This window comes from Pavona decussata, unplaced genomic scaffold, assembly GCF_977016875.1.
Source record: "Pavona decussata unplaced genomic scaffold, jaPavDecu1.1 SCAFFOLD_38, whole genome shotgun sequence".
Lineage (NCBI taxonomy): Eukaryota > Metazoa > Cnidaria > Anthozoa > Scleractinia > Agariciidae > Pavona > Pavona decussata.
The window spans coordinates 4,013,886-4,040,562 of NW_028145460.1; the positions used below are offsets into that span (position 1 = coordinate 4,013,886).

General features: G+C 39.9%; 2 protein-coding genes across 2 annotated transcripts in view; both read right to left on the bottom strand.

The window, feature by feature from the left end:
* Positions 1 to 26,677, bottom strand: part of LOC146483691 (uncharacterized) — a 99,383-nt gene that overhangs the window by 67,871 nt on the left and 4,835 nt on the right. Inside the window, exons 5-15 of the mRNA XM_085105834.1 lie at positions 25,843 to 25,914; positions 25,337 to 25,408; positions 21,864 to 21,935; positions 17,363 to 17,434; positions 12,937 to 13,008; positions 12,382 to 12,453; positions 11,337 to 11,408; positions 8,439 to 8,510; positions 7,190 to 7,261; positions 4,838 to 4,909; positions 4,271 to 4,342 (exon numbers count right to left, since the gene is read on the bottom strand). Coding sequence (XP_084961960.1) covers positions 4,271 to 4,342; positions 4,838 to 4,909; positions 7,190 to 7,261; positions 8,439 to 8,510; positions 11,337 to 11,408; positions 12,382 to 12,453; positions 12,937 to 13,008; positions 17,363 to 17,434; positions 21,864 to 21,935; positions 25,337 to 25,408; positions 25,843 to 25,914 — 792 coding nt within the window. The remainder of the gene's footprint in view (positions 1 to 4,270; positions 4,343 to 4,837; positions 4,910 to 7,189; positions 7,262 to 8,438; positions 8,511 to 11,336; positions 11,409 to 12,381; positions 12,454 to 12,936; positions 13,009 to 17,362; positions 17,435 to 21,863; positions 21,936 to 25,336; positions 25,409 to 25,842; positions 25,915 to 26,677) is intronic.
* Positions 19,284 to 20,271, bottom strand: LOC146483693 (uncharacterized). Its single transcript, XM_085105560.1, has one exon. It carries the CDS (start codon positions 19,977 to 19,979, stop codon positions 19,506 to 19,508), a length of 474 nt encoding a protein of 157 aa, XP_084961686.1. The 5' UTR covers positions 19,980 to 20,271; the 3' UTR covers positions 19,284 to 19,505.

Below are 26,677 nucleotides of genomic sequence, written 5' to 3' on the forward strand. Positions count from 1 at the left end.
CGATCAAAAGAAACCTCATTGTGTTGTTGCCGCGCTTAGAGAATATTATGGCGCTAGCATTGGAGTCTCAGGGGAACGACAAAAGTTTCTTCGCTTGCTGCAAAACGAAAACGAATCGATCGCCTCCTGGGAGACGCGAGTACCCCATCAAGCAGCACAGTGTGAATATGAAGACTATGCTGACAAGCTTATGTGGGACCAACACAGCAATTGTCACAGTGTTTCTGGTGTGGCGGCAACCATCAACAGCCCCGTCAACAGCATTGCCCAGCATTTGGCAAAAGATTTGGAAAGTGCGGGATCAATGGTCATTTCGCGCCTATCTGTAGAGGTGGGGCAAGACGACAAGGACGACAGCAGCAATCGAATTTTCTCGATGATGACAACGATGAAGAAGCGTTTGTGGCGAATTGCGAGACACCTCCACAGCCGGTAAAGAAGTTTTTTGCCCATCTACACCTCATACATGGAAGGAAAACGAAAGTCGTGAAAGCACAAATCGACTCGACATCCACGTGCAACACTATACCCAGCAGTTTACTAAAGGAGGGGTTTCCTGACGTGAAGATCTCGCGGACCAGAAGCAAGATCAACACATATGGAAGTGAAACTACGGAAAGGAGACGGAGATCAAAGGCTCAGTACGACAAGAGGGTGTCGGCGCCGCTTGCCGAGTTATCAGAAGGAGATAAAGAGTACGTGGAACCTAGACCGACGAAAAAACACCAACCCTGGATCTATGGAGAGGTAATTGGAAGACCTGCCCCAAGGTCCTGCCTCGTGAGCACAGCAATGGGACCAGTCCGGCGAAACCACGCACAAATCAGGGAGGCAAAGGCAGAACCAGTCGACAACTATGATGGAAAACTGTACCGATTTGAAACTGCATCCCTACCATCTGAAAGTGGACCGATAGAGGAAACGGATCAGCCAGTTGAACAGGAACCTACACCGCCACCTCGCCGTTCAACCAGAAAACGTAGACTTCCCTCAAGATTCAACGACTTTCCTATGGACTAAACACTCTTGCGAGCGTTTGACAGAGTTTAGACACTGTCTTCGAGAGTTAAAAGACTTTGTTTGCTTTGTTTGACTTTGTTTGTTAGTTTGTTCTTATTTTTTAATATCACAATCATGAATATCATGTCGTCTAAGTTGAAAATAATTGGAAAAATAGCTTGGGGCCGTTCCCTTGAGGCACTTTTCAACCAGTTTAACAATGTGGTTTTCTCTTCTCCTCGTAAGGGTGTTCCAGCAAAGACTTGTAACCATCTGTTCGGTGGACAAGACTATTCTACCACCTCGTCTTTGTAAACATTCCAGACCTCCTTCATTCCCTTTACTACATCTATAGAAAACAGCACCACAATAGTATAGTGGTGTCCACTCTAAAAAGAACCGCCTGAATCCCCAACCCCAGCGCCAATAATGAAAAATCTTCGATGTACACATCCTTCCAGCATTAAGCACTCGCGAACATAAGAGCATGTATTGTTGGAGATAGCTGTTTCAACTTATTCGCCGCTTTCCTTTCCAGCCTGTCTTAGTTTTTACATAAAGCTTTTATCTATGGAAGCGAAACTACGCGATTGCAAGGCACTCTTTTTCAATTTGGGCGTAGTTCTTTTCCGTGCTGTTGAGGGTATGAGATGTAAAACAAACAGGTTGATCATTTTGTAGCAATACGCCACTGATTGCATCTTCTGATGCATCCACTTGTAGCGTCAAGGGGAGGGTTGTGTCGTAGTAGCGTGATGCGGTTGCTGAAGCGATGAGGTTCTTTGCCGAGTTAAATGCATTTTCATGATTGTTTGACCACAGGAATGCAGAATCCTCCTTGGTCAAGTCCTTTAATACACGAACTGTTTCTGACAAGTTATGACAGAACTTGCTTAAGTATTGGCACATGCCAAGAAAACGCTGTACCCCAGATTTGTCAGTGGGCGTTGGCATCTCTGTAATTGCAAATACTTTAGCTGGATTGGGCTCTACGCCTTTTTCGGTAAGCTTGTGTCCCATGAAAGTGACAGAGGGAGATTTAAACTGCAACTTTTTTGCCGAGAGTGGCAGGTCATCGTTGCTGCATTTTTCTAACAGGCTAGTGAAATTTTTGTCGTGATCGATGTCAGCTTCCTCTTTTGAATCTCTGCAGATGTCGTCGGCAATGTTTATTACCCCGTGTAAGCCGTCTAAGAATTCATGTTGGTGCCGTCTATACTCCTCCGGTCCCAAGGCGATCCCAAATGGCATGCGAGTATAACAGTAGCGGCCGTTTGGTCCCTGGAACGTAGTAAGTAGAGAAGACTCTTCATCCCTCACGACGGTCTGAAAAGCCTCAGATACGTCAAGAATGGTAAATACTTTGGCCTTCGTCAGTTGGGGAAACTTTTCTTCAATCGTCGGTATTGTGTACTTGGGTCTTCTGATGGCCTTGTTAATGGTTTGACTTGGATCAATGCATATACGAAGTTTTCCATTCGGTTTCTCTTTTACCAGAATGTTTGAGAGCCAGTCTGTAGGCTGTGTGACCGGCCTTGTGATGCCTTCGGCAACAACACAATGAGGTTTCTTTTGATCGGCTTCGTCTAGGCCCAAGCTGTATTTGTAAACCGTTCTCGCTGACGGAGATAAAGATGCCCGGAGATATGCCATAGCTTTATCAGGCTTGGTTCATTTCAGTGCGTCAGTTTCCTTCGATGGACCGAACCAATTTTGCATGATGCAGTAATCTGTCGAATCTTCTATCTAGTTCCAGGTCGTGCTTGTCATCTCCTGTCGTCTTAAACTCGGAAAATGGAGTGTTCGAGGCCATATCTCGTTGACTCGGTAAAGCGCTTGATTCGTGAGATTGCTAAAAAAACCACGTCGCTGCCACCATGTTTATTGTCCGGTAGCATGTTGAAAACTAAATACATTAAGTTGCTGCGAGCAATCTGAATACACACTATCTGGATACGTGAGTGACAGGGCAAGTGCATGTGATTATTCAGTACACTAAGGTGCAGATGAGTGATTATCACATGGTGTAACAATGATTGTATGCGAATTCTAGTTTTAGTCCTTTTATCTCTTTTCATATGGATGATTTCTCGATTTCTTATATAGCTTTTTTAGATCTAGTTTTCGCAGGATCCATGTTGACAGCAGTTTTTATAACTGAAATGGTCATCCTGTATAAATATGTTTTTATTGTTATTATTATTATTATTATTATTATTATTATTATTATTATTATTATTATTATTATTATTATTATTATTATTATTATTATTATTATTATTATTATACCCTGCTCAGGCACCAAAGTTTCCATTTGACCTTTGGACTTCACTCATGAGCGTCAACAGTACTACTATTAATCGGACCGGAGCATACCGTCATCTGTCCAATCGAATAGTCGATCGGTTCTGCTGACTATCCCTTCAAAAAAAGAACTTCCTATTTTAGCCCTTGACATGCGAGAACCAATCCAAAAAGGCTTGTCATGCACAGCGGGTAAATTGCTCGGTGGAGGAACACTCCTTCGTAGATCCCGTAATACTCGCCTTTCTTTCACGAAAGACAAAACCTCAAACCCAAATTGTATCGTAGGGAGTAAGCAAACTCAGTACCTTGACAAAGAAGCACTCATCCTTAAACCCTGATTGCCAAGTAAAGGACATGATCATTGCAATGCAAGGATACAGCAAAATTTTGGCAAGTCAGTAAAGTGGGCAAATACGTGGTAATGTGAGCGTAATAAAAGAAACTCCTATTAGTTTCAAGTTATGGGTGGTACAGAAATATCTTAATTATTAGCCTGAGTTACAGTCCGAAAGCAGATCCAAATAGATTTAAGGGAAACCTGCATTTTTGAAATAAATCAACGTTAAATTGTTTAAATACGATCTAATTTCAAATTTCTTTGGAAAACATGGAAATAATTCTGTGTCGAAGAAAACAGCATTTGATTATCGCCTATTTTCCCTTTTAAATTTCCCGGGCGCCGCCATCTTGGAATTCATGACGTAATATGGTTACTCATTTGTTTCACAAAAAAAAACTTCTGCTTACTGACAAAAGCGGCAACCGTATGACGTCGTAAAATGGCAGCGCCCGAAAAAATAAAATCGAAAATAGGCGATAATTATATCTAATTTTAGAACACTTGAATGTCACTTCTCCATTTTAAACTGAAATTTTGAATTTAGACAGTCCACCATTTCCGACAAATTGCCGTCAATTTGTTCTCGGAGTGGAGGTATCCTTTAATGATAGTTTTATAACTTACAGTTCTTGCAGCTGAGTGTTGTTTGTAAAAACATCTGGAGGTAAATCCCGTAGCTGGTTATCGGCTAAATACCTACAGAGAAATAATCAACAAGTTACTATAACGGTACGAGCTGTATACCTCTTTAAAAAATTCCTTAGTCTACCAATACCAACATCTTTGCCGGACTTAACGATCTTAACCGTAAAATGTGACTCTCGTTACTGATATATCTGCACGCAGAGGTGAACATGGGAGACGTCTACAGGGGCGCGCAGGCTAGGCATAAATATAAAGAACTGTATACTAATATTACTCTTTGTACTGGGTAAAAAGTTAAGTCGAACTAGGAGCTTAACTCAGTTTCTGTAGCATGATCTAGCCAGGGCCCAGTTGTTCAAAGCCCCATTAAGCTAATCCTAGGTTAACGTGAACTTTGATTTGATTTTAATGACTAATCAATGGAGTTTTTTCAATTCTCTGTTGAAAATCGTTTCGTTTTAAACAAGAAAGTTCAACTTTTTGTTCTACCTTCCACTACTCCGAATAGGGGTAGGCAATATCTTTGTTGCTAAGTGTGCCACTTACAGTTTTCTCAGCGGAGTGTTTTTACCAAAAACGCCTGGACGTAACTGCTTCAACTTGTTATTGGACAGATACCTTAAAGTCAAAGGTTACAAATTTTCAGCGATTGTTACAATTTATACAATACAATGCAAACTTTTATGACACTCCCTGAAAAGGGCCTTTAAGTAACAATAATAATTCATTTACAACATTATACGTCATAACGATAGTAAATCTAAAAGTTACAATGATGCATTGATTTATATAAGAAGAGTAAAAATTAAGCTTAAGAATGGTCGCTAAAAAAAGCAAGATAAAGACTTTATGTAAAAACTTGAAGACAGGCTGGAAAGGAAAGCGGCGAATAAGTTAAAATAGCCATCTTTAACAATACATGCTCTTATGTTCGCGAGTGCTTACTGCTGGAAGGATGTGTACATCGAAGATTTTTCATTATTGGCGCTGGGGCGGGGGTTGAGTCGGCTTTTTTAAAATGGGCTTGTTTTCGGCTTTCGAACCACTATAACTTTGCTCAGGCACCAAAAGCTCCATTTGACCTTTGGACGTCACTCATGAGCGTCAACAGTACTTTTCGTTATCGCACCAGAGCATGCCATCATCTGTCCAATCGAAAAGTCGATCGGTTGCAATGACTATCGCTTCAAGAAAAAAACTTCCTATTTCAACTCTGGACATGCGAGAACCAATCCAATAAGGCTTGTCATGCACAGCGGGTAAATTGTTCGGTGGAGAAACACTCCTTCGTAGATCCCGTGATACGCGCCTTTCTGTCGCCCTCTTTCGCTGCTTACATTAGAGACGTTTAGATCAGAGTACGAGTACCAGATTGAGTACAAGTACGACCTTCAAATTTCATATCAGAACTCTCTATCCCAAGAACTCTCACTCCTTCTTGTTGCTTACCAGCAGATAAGGAGAACCTACAAACAAGATTGTTGCGACAAGCTGTTCTCTAAACTGCGCAAACTAGATTTGAAAACTCGTACACGTAGTCAAATCTGAAGGTCCCTAATGTCTCCGTCTCCACTCATGCACATGACCGTATGTTGGCTCCATCGGTGTACCTCGACCATCTGACAAACATCGTACCTCGTTTTATCTCGGAGGTCGATGGGAAAACAGAGGAAATCGCTATTAACTGTTTTAAATAAACTGCTAAATTTGAAAGTGAGAAAGTGCTGCTGACGCTGCCACAGTATATTATAGAAGAAACGTTGGGGGGAAGAAAACGTGGGCCATTATGTGCCATGTAAGCACACTGCCAGAAAAGCATGTGGCTATCAACTTCTGGGTTAAAGGAAACGATCAAAGCTGGAAAAATAATATTCTTATAGGATTAATTTCAGTTTTATGTCTTACAGGTACTGTAACTGATCATTGTTGGTAAAAGCTTCCTCAGGAAAGCCCTGCAACTTGTTCATAGACAAAGACTTACCAGGAGAAAAACAACCAGTTAATGTAAGACTCATGTAAACATGGAACACTGTTCTCTCGCTCTTTGCTTTCAGCGATATTTTAATCATCAAGAAATGTTGGTTTCTCACGTAGAGGTACAATACTTATGGTTTGTCTATCAGCAATTTCGTCCCTCGCCAACAGAAACTAACACAACATCGTGCAGACTATAAAGACAAAACCTCAAACCCAAATTGTATCGTAAGGAGTAAGCAAACTCAGTTGCTTGACAAAGAACCACTCATCCTAAAACCTGATTACCAAGTAAAGGACATGCTCGTTGCAACAATAGAAAGAATACAGAAAAATGTTTGCAAGTCAGTATAGTGGGCAACTATGTGCAAATGTGAGCGTAATAGAAGAAATTCCTCTATATTTAAGCTATGGGTGGTAAAGAAAATATCTGAGTTATTAGTTTACAGTCCGAAAGCAGATCCGAATAGATTTTAAAAAACCTGCACTCTTGAGATAAATCAACGTTAAATTGTTTAAAATACGGTCTTATTTACAATTTCTTTGTTAAACATGGAAATAATTTTACTGTGTCGATCAAAACAGAATTTGATTATCGCTTATTTTCGCTTTTAAATTTCCCGGGCGCCGCAATCTTGGAATTCATGACGTAATGTTGTTACTCATTTGTTTCACACAAAAGAACTTCTGCTTACTGACAAAAGCGGCAACCGTATGACGTCATAAAATACAACATGGCAGCGCCTGGGAAAAATAAAATCGAAACTAGGCGATAATTATATCTAATTTTAGAACACTTAAATGTCACTTCTCCTTTTTAAACTGAAATTTTGAATTAAGACAGTCCTGCCACCATTTCCGACAAATTACCGTCAATTTGTTGTCGGAGTGGAGGTTCCCTTTAATGATAGTGTTATAACTTACAGTTCTTGCAGCTGAGTGTTGTTTTTAAAAACATCAGGAGGTAAATCCCGTAGCTGGTTACCGGCTAAATACCTACAGAGAAATAATCAACAGGTTACTATAACGGTACGAGCAATGACTAAAAGTTGGAAAAATATGTATACCTCTTTGAAACATTCCATACTTTACCAATACCAACAATTTTGCCGGACCTAACGATCTTAACCGTAAAATGTGACTCTCGTTACTGATATATCTGCACGCAGAGGTGAACATGGAAGACGTCTACGAGGGTGCGCCGGCTATGCATAAATATAAATAACTGTATATTAATATTACTCTTTGTAGGGAAAAAGGTAAGTCGAACTAGGACCTTAACTCAGTTTCTGTAGCATGATCTAGCCAGGACCAAGTTGTTTAAGGCCTGACTAAGCTAATCCTGGGTTAATGTAAACTTGGACTTCACTCATGAGCGTAAACAATACTTTTTGTTATCGCACCAGAGCATACCATCATCTGTTCATTAAAATAGTCGATCGGTTGCACTGACTGTTCCTTCAAAACAGAATTTTGTATTTTAGCTCTGGACACGCGAGAACCAATTCAAGAACGCTTGTCATGCACAGCGGGTAAATTGCTCGGTGGAGGAACACTCCTTCTTAGATCCCGTGATACGCGGCTTTCTATCGACCTCCTTCGCTGCTTACATTAGAGACGTTTAGATCAGAGTACGAGTACGAGATTGAGTACAAGTACGACTTTCAATTTCCAAATCAGAACTCTCTATCCCAAGAACTCTCACTCCTTCTTGTTGCTTACCAGCAGATAAGGAGAATCTACACCAAGATTGGTGTGACAAGCGGTTCTCTAAACCACGCAAACTTGATTTGAAAACTCGTACACGTAGTCAAATCTGAAGGTCCCTAATGTCTCCGTCTCCACTCATGCACATGACCGTATGTTGGCTCCATCGGTGTACCTCGACCATCTGACAAACATCGTACCTCGTTTTATCGCAGAGGTCAATGAGAAAACAGAGGAAATCGCTATTAACCGTTTTAAATCAACTACTAAATTTGAAAGTGAGAAAGTGCCGCTAACGCTGCCAAAGGAGAAACGTTGGGGAAAGGAAACATGGGTAATTATGTCGTATGTAACTTCACTGTCAGAAAAGCATGTGGTTTTCAATTTCTGGGTCAAAGAAAACGTTCAAAGCTGGAGAAATAATAGTCTAATAGGAAGAATTCAAGTTTTATGTCTTATGCCTTACAGGTAACGTAGCTTAACATTGTTGCTAAAAACTTCGTCAGGAAAGCCCTGCAACTTGTTCATAGATATATACCTACCAGGAGATAAACAACCAGTTAATATGAGACTCATGTAAACATGGAACACTGTTCTCTAGTTCTTTGCTTTCAGCGATATTTTAATCATCAAGAAATTTTGGTTTCTGGCGTAAAGGTACAATACTTATGGTGAGTCCATCAGCAATTTCGTCCCTCGCCAACAGAAACTAACACAACATCGTGCGGACTATGAAGAATATGATGGATTTCTACTGCTGCGTAAATGTTATGTGCATACGAACGTAATTTAACTGTAACCTTGCATGCGTAAATAAATATAGAGTAACAGTCAGTGTTAGAGCCGCCTTTGCAACGTGAGATGTTTAACTTATAATACATGTAAACAGTTCTCAGTTTCCTATGTTTGCCTAAGCCGTTCGTAGTTTATTTTAACATTAATTTTTCAGGGCCTCTCACAAAAACACGGCCAGTGACGAGGGCCTCCGTAGCAATTAAAGTTTACGCGACAGTGGAAATCTACCTTAGAGCCAGAAGGGGTAACCGCGTCAGAGATGATGCAGTTTCTTTCATGAAAGACAAAACCTCAAACCCAAATTGTATCGTCAGGAGTAAGCAAACTCAGTTGCTTGACAAAGAAGCACTCATCCTTAAACCCTGATTGCAAAGTAAAGGACATGCTCATTGCAACAATTGAAAGGATACAGGAAAATGTTGGCAAAACAGTATAGTGGGCAACTATGTGTGAAATGTGAGCGTAATAGAAGAAACTCCTCTAAATGTCAAGTTATGGGCGGTACAGAAAATATCTGAGTTATTAGTTTACAGTCCGAAAGCAGATCCGAATAGTGCACTCTTGAAAAAATCAACGTTAAATTGTTGAAAATGCGATCTAATTTACAATTTCGTTGGAAAACATAGAAATAATTTTACTGTGTCGAACAAAACAGAATGATGATGATGGTTTATTTGATGATGATGGTTTATTTAAATTACACATAATAGCATATAAAATGAAATACAATGTGTTTACAATTAATAAGATAATATATTACAATTGTTCGTAGGGACTGGGATTACAAGAAGTCAATATAAAAAGCTATTTACAATTCCATTTACTATAAGATGCTAAGGAAATAATGAATTAATAATCATATATGATTCTACGATGTTTTCGCCATTGCAGGAAAAAAACTCATTCCGAAACGATTTGTTCTATACTTGAAATGGCTATAACTGGCATTGTTCCTAAGATTGTAGGAGTGGCACTCAGAACGCATGCTAGGGAGCAGGCAGTGCAGCTGGCAGTCCGGGTTATCCTTAATTTTCTGCCAAACTCTCTGACACAGGTGCACACGACGATCCTCTAAGCTGGTTATGTTGGCTTGGGCGATAGCAAGAGGGTACTCAAGGCCGGGGAACGCTATTCGCAAGGCCCTCTTCTGAATAGCTTCTAATTGATCGATTAGGAAGCGCAGGAGGGAAGTAGCTCATGCAACTGATGAATACTCTAGAATGGAGCGGACTAGCGCTGACTCCAAGGGCAAGTTGTTAATGGAGATCACCGGAGGAGCGGGCTTGGTACTGAGAGGACATATTGTCATGATCTTGCATTTTTTAGGGTTAAGGTTCATGTTGTTCTGTTGGGCCCATTGCGAAATGCAGTCGATGTCACTTTGCAAAGATGACGTCTCCCTCAAGCTGATGGTTTCTGATATTGTGACGTCATCAACATACTTCCAATGGTTAGAGTGGAGCGGGGAGCGCGTAGCCAGGTCATTGATCATTATCAAGAATAGAATTGGATCCAATTTAGTGCCCTGGGGGACACCAGCATGGGCGGGCAACCACTCTGAAATAGAGTCCAAGAGCTTTACAGCCTGGCGACGACCGCTAAGGAAACTGCATATCCATGAGATTAACCACCCTCTTACACCCAGCTGGATTAGCTTGGTTGCCAGGATGGTATGGTCGATGTGATCAAATGCCTTACTGAAATCAAGGAAGCACACTCGAAGGAATTTAGCAGGACTATCCGGGGACGATAGCCAGTTGTGCAGCATATCCAAGAGACAGTAAGTGGTGGAGGTGCCCTTGAGGCTGCCGAACTGTTTGGGATCGATCACGTGTTTAACGTCGTCAATTAGCCACTCAACAGAAAAATCTTCTAGCACCTTGGACAGTACTGCAGTCAGGGCGATAGGTCTTAAATCGCCGTCCCCTGTGACAGGCTTAACCTTAGGGTAGATCGTAACCTGTTTTCTTCCAACGGCGCGACTGCGGGATAGGCCTAAGACTTCGCGCTGGCCGATCGTCCACGCGACCATTACGAGAAGCACAGGGTCTCGATACGATATTGCGTGACAGATGGATTTCAATGCTTTGTAGTTGGGTCTCCGGAGAACACCGAGGTCTGGTCAGGTTATTAGCATAATCAGCCATGGACGACACATTACATGGGATACAATTAGCCAAGTTTGCGCGATTAAGCCGCCGAGGTGGAGAACGCGACCAGGATTTAGATACGTGAAATAAATTATTGCCTATTTTCCCTTTTAAATTTCCCTAGAGCCGCCATCTTGGAATTCATGACGTAATATGGTTCCTCATTTGTTTCACACAAAAGAACTTCTGCTTACTGACGAAAGCGGTAACCGTATGACGTAATAAAATACAACATGGCAGCGCCTGGGAAAAATATAATCGAAAATAGGCGATAATCATGTCAAGTTTTAGAACACTTGAATCTCCCTTCTACTTTTTAAACTGAAATTTTGAATTTAGACAGTCGAACATTTCAGACGAATTACCGTCAATTTGTTGTCAGCGTGGAGGTTCCCTTTAATGATAGTGTTATAACTTACAGTTCTTGCAGCTGAGTGTTGTTTGTAAAAACATCCGGAGGTAAATCCTGCAGCTGGTTATAGGATAAATACCTACAGAGAAATAATCAACAAGTTACCATAATGGTACCAACGATCAAGCCTAAAAGTTGGAAAATATTTATACCTCTTTTAATCATTCCATACTCTACCAATACCAACACTTTTGCCGGACCTAACAATTTTAACCGCAAAATGTGAAATCTCGTTTGGCGTACTGATATATCTGCACGCAGAGGTGAACATGGGAGACATCTACGCGCGTGTACAGGCTACGCATAAATGCAAAATACTGTATACTAGTATTACTCTATGTAGGTAAAAGGGTAATACGAATAAGGAGCTTAACTCAGTTTCTGTAGCATGAAGGAAGCTGGGCCCAGTTGTTCAAAGCCCAATTAAGCTAATGCTGGGTTAGCGTAAACTTTGATTTGAGTTTAATGACTAATCAATAAAGATTCTTCGAAAATATTTTCTTCCCTCAGTTTTGACTCAAACTTTTCTTTACCTTTAGCTTGAAATTAGTCTTTTTTAACCATTTTTAACGAACGAGATGAAAACCTCGATTAATCTTTAATCGGAGATTAGCGTTAATCTGCTTTCGAACAACCGGGCCCAGGAGTATTGTTACTCCCCCCTGAATGGAATGCTAGTCCATCGCAGGGTTGTACCCAGTGGTAATGTCCCATTTATGCAGCTGAATGAAATGATACAATATAGAGTAAAGTTTCCTGTCTAAGGAAACGACATGACAATGCAGAAATCAAACTAGCCTCGAACCACCAACCCTCCGATTGAAAGGCGGACGCGCTAGTCCCTCGTATCCACTAGTTGGGCTTGTGTTGTTTTAAGCTCCAATCCTACAGGAACTATTAATATTTTAAAAAAATCATTCAATCCTCTGTTGCAAATCGTTTCGTTTAAAACAATGAAGTTCAACTTTTTGTCTACCTTCCACTGCTCCAAATAGGCTAAAGGTAGGCAATATCTTTTTTTGCTAAGTGACAAAGATAAAGGTCCTACTTACAGTATTCTCAGCTGAGTGTTGTTACCAAAAACGCCTGGACGTAACTGCTTCAACTGGTTTTTGGATAGATGCCTTTAAGTCAAAGGTTATAAAATTTCAGCGATTTTTATTAGATTCAGGAAATTAACTCTATCTGAAAGCTAGTTATGTGGTTTTGCAGCTTATAGACAATCTTTTTCAGGTATTGCAGGTAAATGTTGTTACTAACGACCCCGAGGGTAATTCCTTAAAATTTAAGATAAGTTGAGCGTTGTAAGCGAAACTTCCTTAAGGCAAGTTATCCACCCTCTTATTATTCAACAAGTACCTACAAAGAACTAAATAACCGCATTAGATAATTCTACGAAACATGTCTGAATTATGATCAAAGAATTATCCTGCTTACAAGCTTTTAAGCCGAGTGTTGTTACTAAAGACTCCTCGAGTTAAGTCCTTTAACTAGTTATTTAAAAACAAGTACAAGTACCTATGCAAAGAAACAAGAAATAAATTTAAAGATATGGATTTAAATAGCATTAATGCCGCTTTTATGCCCAACAGAATAATCCTGCTTACAGCGATCGTAGCTGGTTGTTGTTACTAAAGACTCCTGGAGGAAAGTCCTTTAGCTGGTTATTAGACAAGTCCCTACCAAGATGTAATCAATAAGAAAGTGAGTGTGTGAGCTTAGACGGCAGCTAGGAATCAATGTTGAACTTGTCCAGTTGTTAATAATGCTCAGTCGGTAGTAACGGTTGATCAAATGCGTTCGCCGAGGGTTTGATTCCCATCAAGGTCTAAGAATATTTGTCTTTGCCTCGCGTGGTCTCCCATTTCTTTTAAGTTACTATGGCTAATGCTCAGTTGGAAATATTTGAATTCACGTCAGCACTCTAACTTTACTGCAGAGTTTAATCAGTGATTCACCATTTTGTCAACCGTATTTTGAAAATCAATGGTTACATTTTACAAAATGGCTACCAAAGCAACAAAGGAAAACGGGGTAAAATCGTCCACCTCCGGCTTTATTTTGGTAGCTGACTTTGGGAGGATAAACGTAATATATTGCCTTTCAAAGCGACTGATTTTTCCCAACTTGCCGATCCGAATTTGCCGATCGATCAATCTTTTTTTTGAATATCTTCTCTTGTTCCAGAGATATTCAAGTTTTTGTTCAAAAAGTAACGACGGCAAATGGTATCAGCAAAAAAAATCAATCACAAAATCAAGAACATCTCGAGAAATATTGGACGCTGTTCAAACTTGCCTCCAATACTGTACGCCAGGTGAGAACCAAAATTACACCCATTTTAACGTCACTATGGTATTACTCTCGGCCCCAGTCCTTTTCTGCTATGAACCAATTATCTCCATTTTCAACCAGATAAGGAGAGGCAAACAGTCCTACTTAAAACATACGAAGTACACATATTTCCCTACGTCTTCTCGCCTGCTCATAGGGAGTAAGCGATGCCTGATTAAGACAAAAAAATGAGAACGTCAATCGAGCATAAAATAGACCCGAAAGCAAAACCTTTGTTTCCATGGTAACAGCAAAGAAGGTGTAATTTTGTGTCTTACCTCAGGTAAACTACTGGTGCCAAGTTTGAGCAGCATCACTCTAATATTTCCCGATATATTATTTATTTTGTAATATCTTTGTACTGAAACTATTTTTGACGTCATCAGCGCTAACATTTGACTATAAAAAATTGCGATAAAACATTTCGTAAAAACATTATAAAAAGGTTAAAAACACGACGTTTCGATGTACATTACATCATTATCAAGTGAAATTAAAAATGCAAGATTGCGGCTATAAATACAAAAATGGACAATAGATATTAATTAAAATAGTAGCATTGAAGAATGCTACCGGTTAAACAAAAAGTTTCGCACGTATAGAGTCCGTTTGAGTGTTCAAGCAAGGCTTAAGTTTCTTGATGTACAGCATTTCAAATACCAAACAATCAAATTTGCTCTGACACTTTCTCAAGATGTTAAAATGGCCCTGATTCAATAGGTGTTTGCTCCCGTGAGCTTCAAGAAAATGTTTGCCAATTGCCGAGTTCTTGTGCTCAGCAACGCGTTGAAAAAGGTGTCTGGCTGTATAGCCGACATAATCTGCATCGCACAGATCACATGAAAAATAGTAGACAACGCATTGCTGATTCACAATCGACGGCTTAACTTCCCTAGGCTTAAGATCATGTTCTAATTTCCTACTAACAAAAACTGGCTGCAATATGGGGCCAATCTTATTACTTAGGTCGTTAAATTGCCTGCGAACCGCATTGGCAGCTACTTGATCCTTAAAAGGAAGGATAATTCTGATCTTACGATCGCCTTCAGGCTTCTCTTCCGCTGCCTGTTCCGATACATTACGAAGAAAATTACTAATGATGGAATCTATGAGAGCCCTAGGATAATCTAGGCGACTGAAAATTGAGCGCAATTTGTTACATTCTAAATTGAAAGCTTCTGTTGTGGAACATAGAGCGTACGCGCGATGTAACAATGTTGTCACTAAAGACACCTTGTATCGTTTGTCGGTATGGCTATGGTAATGCAAGAGTAAGCCACTGTTCGTTTGTTTCCTGTAAACTTGAGTTTCAAGTTTAGTCCCACACTTGATGATTTCAATGCCAATAAAAGGAATCCTACCACTGACAGGGAGTTCCATTGTAAATTTCATGCTGGGATGGAGACCATTCAGCGCTAACGACAGGTTTTTTGTAATAGGGCGCTAGATTAGATATAACTAGGTCTAAAATACTATCGCCCCTAGTGGGCCCACGGACAAGCTGTTTCAAAGTGTGGCTAGCTAAAATGTTCGTAATGTCCAGGGTGTTAAAATCCCCTAAGAGTACCACCCCGCAGTCCGGATGAGCAGACCTAACAGAGTCTATACACTCAATAATATAACTAGCGCGAGCCCGCTGAGCGTCAGTGGGTGCTTCTGGGAAGTACATAGCTCCAACGATGATACCAGAGAGTGGACGGGGAAGACGCGGAGGACGAAGCCAAAACCACATACATTCGTGATCAGGTGACTCAAGGTCAGATCTCCTTTTGAACGGGATGTTAGATGAAACAAAGGCGCAAACGCCTCCTCCACGTGTTGGACGGTCTCTTCGCTGAAGCACATAGCCCGGGATGGTGAGGGCACAATTATCAACCCTATCATTAAACCACGACTCGGTTATAACGGCAAAGTCCATGCAGGTGGTAAGTAGCTGGGCGGTCAGCTCGTCGAACTTCTTTCGAAGAGAACGCGCATTGGCCAGGTAAAAACTAGGTAGATCGTAACCTGTTTTCTTCAAACGGCGCGACTGCGGGATAGGCCTAAGACTTCGCGCTGGCCGATCGTCCACGCGACCATTACGAGAAGCACAGGGTCTCGATACGATATTGCGTGACAGATGGATTTCAATGCTTTGTAGTTGGGTCTCCGGAGAACACCGAGGTCTGGTCAGGTTATTAGCATAATCAGCGATGGACGACACATTACATGGGATACAATTAGCCAAGTTTGCGCGATTAAGCCGCCGAGGTAGAGGACGCGACCAGGATTTAGATACGTGAAATAAATTATTGCCCATTTTCCTTTTAAATTTCCCTAGAGCCGCCATCTTGGAATTCATGACGTAATATGGTTGCTCATTTGTTTCACACAAAAGAACTTCTGCTTACTGACGAAAGCGGTAACCGTATGACGTAATAAAATACAACATGGCAGCGCCTGGGAAAAATCAAGAGAGGATTACCTTCATCCTCTCTTGGAAAAATATAATCGAAAATAGCAAAATAGGCGATAATCATGTCTAGTTTTAAAACACTTGAATCTCCCTTCTACTTTTTAAACTGAAATTTTGAATTTAGACAGTCGACCATTTCAGACGAATTACCGTCAATTTGTTGTCAGCGTGGAGGTTCCCTTTAATGATAGTGTTATAACTTACAGTTCTTGCAGCTGAGTGTTGTTTGTAAAAACATCCGGAGGTAAATCCTGCAGCTGGTTATAGGATAAATACCTACAGAGAAATAATCAACAAGTTACCATAATGGTACCAACGAGCAATGACTAAAAGTTGGAAAATATTTATACCTCTTTTAATCATTCCATACTCTACCAATACCAACACTTTTGCCGAACCTAACAATTTTGACCGCAAAATGTGAAATCTCGTTTGGCGTACTGATATATCTGCACGCAGAGGTGAACATGGGAGACATCTACGCGCGTGTGCAGGCTACGCATAAATGCAAAATACTGTATACTAGTATTACTCTATGTAGGTAAAAGGGTAATACGAATAAGGAGCTTAACTCAGTTTCTGTAGCATGAAGCAACAGGGCCCAGTTGTTCAAAGCCCAATTAAGCTAATGCTGGGTTAGCGTAAACTTTGATTTGAGTTTAATGACTAATCAATAAAGATTCTTCGAAAATATTTTCTTCCCTCAGTTTTGACTCAAACTTTTCTTTACCTTTAGCTTGAAATTAGCCCTTTTAACCATTTTTAACGAACGAGATGAAAACCTCGATTAATCTTTAATCGGGGATTAGCGTTAATCTGCTTTCGAACAACCGGGGACAGGAGTATTGCTACTCCCCCCTGAATGGAATGCTAGTCCATCGCAGGGTTGTACCCAGTGGTAATGTCTCATTTATGCACCTGAATGAAATGATACAATATAGAGTAAAGTTTCCTGTCTAAGGAAACGACACGACAATACAGAAATCTAGCCTGGAACCACCAACCCTCCGATTGAAAAGCCGAAGCGCTAGTCCCTCGTATCCACTAGTTGGGCTTGTGTTGTTTTAAGCTCCAATCCTACAGGAACTATTAGTATTTAAAAAAAAATCATGTAATCCTCTGTTGCAAATCGTTTCGTTTTAAACAATGAAGTTCAACTTTTTGTCTACCTTCCACTACTCCGAATAAGCTAGAGCTAGGCAATATCTTTTTTGCTAAGTGACAAAGTTAAGGGTCCCACTTACAGTTTTCTCAGTTTAGTGTTGCTACCAAAAACGCCTGGACGTAACTGCTTCAACTGGTTATTGGATAGATGCCTTTAAGTCAAAGGTTACAAAATTTCAGCGATTATTACAATACAATGCAAACTTTAATGATACTCCCTGAAAAGGGCTTTTCATTGACAATAATAATTATTTTACAACATTATACGTCAAAACGATAGTAAATCTAAAAGTTACAATGATGAAATGATTTATATCAGAAAAGTAAAAATTAAGCTTAAGAATGGTCGCTAAAAGTAGCAAGATAAAAACTTTATGTAAAAGCTAAGACCGACGGGAAAGGAAAGCGGAGAGAGAACATACATTACACCACTTAGGTTACTGGTCTGAATAGAAAAAATGTTTTATGTGATTTAAAAAGAGCAAAGTTGATGCTTAAGATCAGTCCTATTTACAGGTATTCCAGATCGGTAAGGTGATTGAAAACTTCTGAAGGTAGGTCCTTTAACTGGTTATTGGACAAGAACCCGTCGAGAAATGATTTATAAATAACTCCAGAAACCTTATCTCAAAAGGAAACATTACTATTGATTTTGTAGCTAACGAGAAGAAGATATATTACTTACAGTTGCCATAGAAGAGTATTGTTATTAAAGATCCCTACAGGCAAGTCCTCTAGCCAGTTATTGGACAAGTAGCTGAAAGCAGGTAATTGCCATAGCAAATCACTAAATTTAAACATTTATACGTAATGAATTTTATTATTTTTCTTAACTTTTTAGGTACGATAAATTAAAGGCAGGCAAAAATAAACAGAGAGAATATCCTGAATATCCCGTGAAGATACAGGGGCCATATTCACGGAGCCCGTTCCTGATGCGCCACCTGTCTCTTAACAATAGTCTATTGTTGGTCCAGTAATAGACCATTGTTTAGAAACAATACATTGGGTTGGATACATCTTAACCTATCCTCTTCGAAGTTTGCAGTTCCATAAATCAACTTTTTGTCTACCTTCCTCTACTCCGAATAGAGGTAGGCAATATCTTTGTTGCTAAGTGACAAAGTTAAAGTTCCCACTTACAGCTTTCGAGTGTTGCTACCAAAAACGCCTGGACGTAACTGCTTCAACTGGTTATTGGACAGATGCCTTTGAGTCAAAGGTTACAAATTTTCAGCGATTAGTACAATTTATACAATACAATGCAAACTTTTATGACACTCCCCGAAAAGGGCCTTTAAGTAACAACAATAATTAATTTACAAAATTATACGTCATAACGATAGTAAATCTAAAAGTTACAATGATACATTGATATATATAAGAAGAGTAAAAATTAAGCTTAAGAATGGTCGCTAAAAGTAGCAAGATAAAAACTTTATGAAAAAGCTAAGACCGACTGGAAAGGAAAGCGGCGAATAAGTTAAAACAGCTATCTCCAACAATACATGCTCTTATGTTCGCGAGTGCTTACTGCTGGACGGATGTGTACATCGAAGATTTTTCGTTATTGGCGCTGGGGTGGGGATTGAGGCGGCTTTGTTTGGAGTGGACTTATTTTCGGCTTTCGAACCACTATACTGTTGTGGTGCTGTTTTCTCTAGACGTGGTAAAGGGAATGAAGAAGGTCTGGAATGTTTACAAAGACGAGGTGGTAGAATAGTCTTGAATACTGCCCATTTGTCCACTGAACAGATGGTTACAAGTCTTTGTTGGGACACCCTTACGAGAAGAAGAGAAAACCACATTGTTAAACTGGTTGAAAAGTGCCTCAAGGGAAAGGCCCCAAGCTATTTTTCCAATTATTTTCAACTTAAACGACATGATATTTATGATTGTGATATTAAAAAATAAGAACAAACTAGTTATTGAAAGGGTTAAATTGGAATCGACTAAAAGAGCGTTTTTTTATAGAGGGGCAGATATTTTTAATAATTGTATGTGAATTCTATTATTATTATGTGTAATTAATAAACGTATGGATGCTAAAATAGAACCACATAGGGCGCGCAGCGTAACCCATGCGATCTTAAGGAACTATAAAAAGAAAACTGCTGAGTTAAAAAAATAAAATTAGCAATAAAATATAAAAATCTCATAAAATATAAAAGTTCTCTAATACCAAAACTATATGGAGCTTCTACGCTATTCCCCAAAGGAAAGTCAATTGACCGTAGCTTTGAAAGTTCTCACTATATTGAGAGAACTCGAGATGGTAGCCTTCTGCATCCTTCTCAATACGTCACAACCCCTGCTGCCAAAGAGCTTTCTCATTGTCAGGTCTACATCCCTTGACCATCCCCCAAGCACGTCAATGATGATGTTACATTGTTCAACGTCATAGCTAGGGTACCGCTTCTTCAGCTCGAATCGCAGTGGCCCGTACTTGACCGTCTTCTCCTCGGGCTTCTTTTCCCGATGCTCCATCCACGGACAGGACATCTCCACAGCCCACACCTTCTTATTCTTGTGGTCCACAAATCGAGCGTCCACTCTGTTAGCCTTGACGATGGTATGTTCAGCATAAACTGGAACATCCCAAAACGCTAATGCCTCAGATGACTCATAGACTGGTTTGGGCACTGCACACGAGTACCAGGGAGGAACTGAATCAATTAGCCTCAGATCCCTCGTCATCTCGAAAAAGAGGACTTTCAGTGCTGCGTTGTGTCTTTCTAGGTACTTAGACTGGGCCAGAGCAGAGCAACCCGCTAGCACATGCGCAAGCGTCTCAGGAGATTTCCCACACAGTCTACACGTGATGTCGCCCTGTGCTGGACCTGTTTTGTGGACTGTGTACACCTTATTGGGCGTAAGCTGCTCGTACAACTCCACTACCCCAGCGATGGTATGGGTAGGAGCACAGGTCCAATCACGCAACCAAGCAAAACATCCACTCTGATTTAGCTCGCTATCCTGCCACGTCACCTAGCCTGCAAAAACAGTCCATGCCACTTCTCCTTTTTGATCTTCTCTTTCAGCTTCTCCATATCTGCCTTCTTGAGATGTTCTTTGACCTTTGGCCCCTGAATCTCCGTCTCAGGATCGCTCACAGACCAGCACGACGGTTGAGGGTACTCCAAAGACAGGCTCATGCCCAGTTCCTCGGCAAACTTATGCGCTTCCTTCATCGGTGAAGTGTGTCCCTTCTCTACCGCCCTCTCTTCGAACTGTTGCACTGCCCTCATAGAGGGATCCATGTTCTAACAGAGCTTTATTGCTGCCTTTATCTTGGTCAACTTGTATTCGCGCTCAACCGAGCGCAAGCCACGCCCTCCTTTCTCTCTTGCCGAATACATTATCGCCGTCAAGCTTAAGGGATGCTTCCCACCGTTTTCACAGATGATCTTTCTAGCCTCTCTGTCGATAACTCGCAGTTCTGTGATTGGCCAGTGCTGATTCCACATCAGATAGGTTAGGACTGGCATTGCATCAGATAGGTTAGGGCTGACATTATTATTATTATTATTATTATTATTATTATTATTATTATTATTATTATTATTATTATTATTATTATTATTATTATTATTATTATTATTATACTCTGCTCAGGCACCACAGTTTCCATTTGACCTTTGGACTTCACTCATGAGCGTCAAGAGTACTACTCGTAATCGGACCAGAGCATACTATCATCTGTCCAATCGAATAGTCGATCGGTTCTGCTGACTGTTCTTTTAAAAAGGAATCCTATTTTAGCTTGGACATGCGAGAACCAATCCAAGAAGGCTTGTCATGCACAGCGGGTAAATTGCTCGGTGGAGGAACACTCCTTCGTAGATCCCGTGATACGCGCCTTTCTTTCATGAAAGACAAAACCTCGAGCCCAAATTGTATCGTAAGGAGTAAGCAAACTCAGTACCTTGACAAAGAAACACTCATCCTTAAACCCTGATTGCCAAGTAAAGGACATGCTCATTGCAATGTAAGGATACAGGAAAATTTTGGCAAGTCAGTAAAGTGGGCAAATGCGTGGTAATGTGAGCGTAATAGAAGAAACCCCTCTAAGTTTTAAGTTATGGATGGTACAGAAAATATCTGGGTTATTAGTTTACAGTCCGAAAGCAGATCCGAATAGATTCAAAGGAAACCTGCACTCTTGAAATAAATCAACGTTAAATTGTTTAAAATACGATCTAATTTCAAATTTCTTTGGAAAACATGGAAATAATTCTGTGTCGAACAAAACAGAATTTGATTATCGCCTATTTTCCCTTTTGAATTTCCCGGCGCCGCCATCTTGGAATTCATGACGTAATGTGGTTACTCATTTGTTTCACACAAAAGAACTTCTGCTACCTGACAAAAGCGGCAACCGTATGACGTCATAAAATGGCAGCGCCCGAGAAAAATAAAATCGAAAATAGGCGATAATCATATCTAACTTAAGAACACTTGAATGTCACTTCTCCTTTTTAAACTGAAATTTTGAATTTAAACAGTCCACCATTTCCGAAAAATTACCGTCAATTTGTTGTCGGAGTGGAGGTTCTCTTAAATGATAGTGTTATAACTTACAGTTCTTGCAGCTGAGTGTTGTTTGTAAAAACATCTGGAGGTAAATCCCGTAGCTGGTTATCGGCTAAATACCTACAGAGAAATAATCAACAAGTTACTATAACGGTACGAGCTTTATACCTCTTTGAAACATTTCATACTTTACCAATACCAACATCTTTGCCGGACCTAACGATCTTAACCGTAAAATGTGACTCTCGTTACTGATATATCTGCAGGCAGAGGTGAACATGGGAGACGTCTACAGGGGCGCGCAGGCTAGGCATAAATATAAAAAACTGTATACTAATATTACTCTTCAGTTGTACTGGGTAAAAAGTTAAGTCGAACTAGGAGCTTAACTCAGTTTCTGTAGCATGATCTAGCCAGGGCCCAGTTGTTCAAAGCCCCATTAAGCTAATCCCGGGTTAACGTAAACTTTGATTTGAGTTAAATGACTAATAAATAAAGTTTTTTTTCAATCCTCTCTTGCAAATCGTTTCGTTTTAAACAATAAAGATCAACTTTTTGTCTACTTTCCACTACTCCGAATAGAGGTAGGCAATATCTTTGTTGCTAAGTGACAAAGTTAAGGGTCCCACTTACAGTTTTCTCAGTTGAGTGTTGCTACCAAAAACGCCTGGGCGTAACTGCTTCAACTGGTTATTGGATAGATACCTTTAAGTCAAAGGTTACAAATTTTCAGCGATTATTACAATTTATACAATACAATGCAAACTTTTATGACACTCCCTGAAAAGGGTCTTTAAGTAACAATAATAATTAATTTACAACATTATACGTCATAACGATAGTCAGGAGCCCGGCTCCTGCGATAGTAAATCTAAAAGTTACAATGATGTATTGATTTGTATAAGAAGAGTAAAAATTAAGCCTAAGAATGGTCGCTAAAAGTAGCAAGATAAAAACTTTATGTAAAAGCTAAGACCGACTGGAGAGGAAAGCGGCGAATAAGTTAAAACAGCTATCTCCAACAATTGGCATGCTCTTATGTTCACGAGTGCTTACTGCTGGAAGGATGTGTACATCGAAGATTTTTCATTATTGACGCTGGGGTGGGGGTTGAGTCGGCATTTTTTAAAGTGGGCTTGTTTTCGGCTTTCGAACCACTATAACTCTGCTCAGGCACCAAAGTTTCCATTTGACCTTTGGACTTCACTCATGAGCGTAAACAGTATACTTTTCGTTATCCCACCAGAGCATGCCATCATCTGTCCAATCGAATAGTCGATCGGTTGCACTGACTATCCCTTCAAAAAAAGAACTTCCTATTTTAGCTCTGGACATGCGAGAACCAATCCAAGAGGGCTTGTCATGCACAGCGGGTAAGTTGCTCGGTGGAGGAACACTCCTTCGTAGATCCCGTGATACGCGCCTTTCTGTCGATCTCCTTCGCTGCTTACATTAGAGACGTTTAGATCAGGGTACGAGTACGAGATTGAGTACAAGTGCGACTTTCAATTTTCATATCAGAACTCTCTATCCCAAGAACTCTCTCACTCCTTCTTGTTGTTTATCAGCAGATAAGGAGAACCTACAAACAACACTGGTGTGACAAGCGGTTCTCTAAATCACGCAAACCAGATTTGAAAACTCGTACACGTAGTCAAATCTGAAGGTCCCTTATTTCTCCGTCTCCACTCATGCACGTATGACGTCATAGAATCCAAAATGGCAGCGCCCAAGAAAAATAAAATCGAAACTAGGCGATAATCATATGTAATTTTAGAACACTTGAATGTTACTTCTACTTTTTAAACTGAAATTTTGAATTTAGACAGTCCACCATTTCCGAAAAATTACCGTCAATTTAATGTCGGAGTGGAGGTTTCCTTTAATGATAGTGTTATAACTTACAGTTCTTGCAGCTGGGTGTTGTTTGTAAAAATATCTGGAGGTAAATCCCGTAGCTGGTTATCGGTTAAATACCTAAAGAGAAATAATCAACAAGATACTATATTATTACGAGCTGTGACTAAAAGTTGGAAAAATATGTATACCTCTTTGAAACATTCCATACTTTAATTTACCAATACCAACATCTTTGCCCGACCTAACGATCTTAACCGTAAATTGGACTCTCGTTTGGCTTACTGATATATCTGCACGCAGAGGTGAACATGGGAGACGTCTACGCGCGCACGCAGGCTAGGCATAAATACCAAATACTGTGTACTAATATTGCTCTGTGTAGGGAAAAAGGTAAGTCGAACTAGGAGCTTAACTCAGTTTCTGTAGCATGATCTAGCCAGGACCCAGTTGTTCAAAGCCCGATTAAGCTAATCCTGGGTTAACGTAAACTTTGCGGATTTGAGTTTAATGACTAATCAATAAAGATTCTTCGAAAATATTTTCTTTCCCCAGTTTTGACTCAAACTTTTCTTTACCTTTAGCTTAATAGTAAGCAATTTATATCAGAATTTGTAAATAAATTGTTTTTGTTGTTATAATAATAATAATAATAATAATAATAATAATAGTTCATTTATATAGCGCACACATCCATTATTTCCCCGAGGGGCTTTACAAAAAATTTACCCTAAAAATAACCTAGAAAACTAAGACTAGCATAATACCTAAAAAAAAACTAGAATCTTAAATTTAAAAATATGATAAAGAGCAACTCTCAATAAATTTAGTAAAAAGGAAAGTCTTGAGTTTTTTCTTAATGTACTGGAACGTCGTATTTCCAAAGGAACAGTGTTCCAAAGCTTCGGGGCGCAATCAGAGAAAGCCCTGTCACCATATGTCTTGGTTTTACAAGTTGACTGCATTAGTAGGTCTTGAGAGTTCGAGCGAAGAGACCGAGTTGATTTCCGATGTTCGAGGAGTTCCATTAGATACTGCGGGCAAAGACCGTTCAATGATTTATAAACAAATAGAAGATGCTTAAACACGATCCGGTATGAAATAGGCATGCCAACCAACGAAGATGTATTAAGACAGGAGTATTATGGTCGTATTTCCTTACACCAGTGACATAGCGAGCAGCAATGTTCTGGATTTGTTGCAACTTCGAAATTAGCCTTTTTAACCATTTTTAACGAACGAGATGAAAACCTTGATTAATCTTTAATCGGAGATTAGCGTTAATCTGCTTTCGAACAACCGGGCACAGGAGTATTGCTACTCCCCCCTGAATGGAATGCTAGGCCATCGCAGGGTTATACCCAGTGGTAATGTCCCATTTATGCACCTGAATGAAGAGATACAACATAGAGTAAAGTTTCCTGTCTAAGGAAACGACACGGCAATGCAGAAATCAAACTATCCTGGAACCACCAACCCTCCGATTGAAAGGCGGACGCGCTAGCCCCTCGTATCCACTAGTTGGGCTTGTGTTGTTTTAAGCTCCAACTTTTTGCCTACTTGTCTTGAAGTTCAACTTTTTGTCTACCTTCCACTGCTCCGAATAGGCTAAAGGTAGGCAATATCTTTTTTTGGTAAGTGAAAAAGATAAAGGTCCCACTTACAGTATTCTCAGCTGAGTGTTGTTACCAAAAACGCCTGGACGTAACTGCTTCAACTGATTTTTGGATAGATCCCTTTAAGTCAAAGGTTACAAATTTTCAGCGATTATTAATAGATTCAGGAAATTAACCCTATCTGAAGCTAGTTATGTGGTTTTGCAGCTTATAGACATTGTTTTTCAGGTGTTGTAGGTAGATGTTGTTACTAACGATCCCGAGGGTAATTCCTTAAAATTTAAGATAAGTTCAGCGTTGTAAGCACCTACAAAGAAATGAATAATCGCGTTAGATAATTCTACGAAACTGGTCTGAATTGTGGTGAAAGAATTATCCTGCTTAGAAGCTTTTAAGTTGAGTGTTGTTACTAAAGACTCCTTGAAGTAAGAACTTTAACTAGTTATTAAACAAGTACAACAAGTACCTATGCAAAGAAACAATTAATACATTTAAAGATATGGATTTAAATAGCATTAATGCCGCTTTTATGCCCAAAGAATAATCCTGCTTACAGCGATCGTAGCCGATTGTTGCTACTTAAGACTCCTGAAGGCAGGTCCTTTAGCTGGTTATTAGACAAGTCCCTACCAAGATATAATCAATAAGTAAGTGAATGTGTGAGCTGTAAATGTAGCTTGGAATCAATGTCGAACTTGTCCAGTTGTTAATAATGCTCAGTCGGTGGTAACGGTTGATCAAATGCGTTCGCCGAGGGTTCGATTCCCATCAAGGTCTAAGAATATTTGTCTTTGCCTCGTGCGCTCTCCATTTCTAAGTTTCTAGGGCTAATGCTCAGTTGGAAATAAATGGATTCACGTCAGCACTCTAACTTTACTGCAGAGTTTAATCAGTGATTCACCATTTTGTCAACCGTATTTTACACATGAAAATCAATGGTTACATTTTACAAAATGGCTACCAAAGCAACAAAGGAAAACGGAGTAAAATCGTCCATCTCCGGCTCTATTTTTGGCAGCTGACTTTGGGTGGATAAACGTAAGTATTGCCTTTCAAATCGAATAATTTGTCCCAACTTGCCGATCGATCAGCCTTTCTTTGAATAGTTCTCTTGTTCCAGAGATATTCAAGTTTTTGTTCAAAACGTAATGACGGCAAATACTATCAGTAAAAAAAAAAACAATCATAAATTTAAATCAAGAATATCTCGAGAAATATTGGACTGATACTGCTCAAACTTGGTTCCAATACCTTACGCTAACTAAGAAACAAAATTACACCCATTTTAACGCTTCCATGGTATTACTCTCGACCTCAGTCCCTTTCTGCTATGAACCAAATATCTCCATTTTCAAACAGATAAGGATGAACAGACAGTCCAACTTAAAA

Excerpts from the sequence above, each read along its gene's own strand:
- LOC146483693 (XM_085105560.1), bottom strand. The coding sequence starts at position 19,979 with ATGACGAGGGATCTGAGGCTAATTGATTCAGTTCCTCCCTGGTACTCG.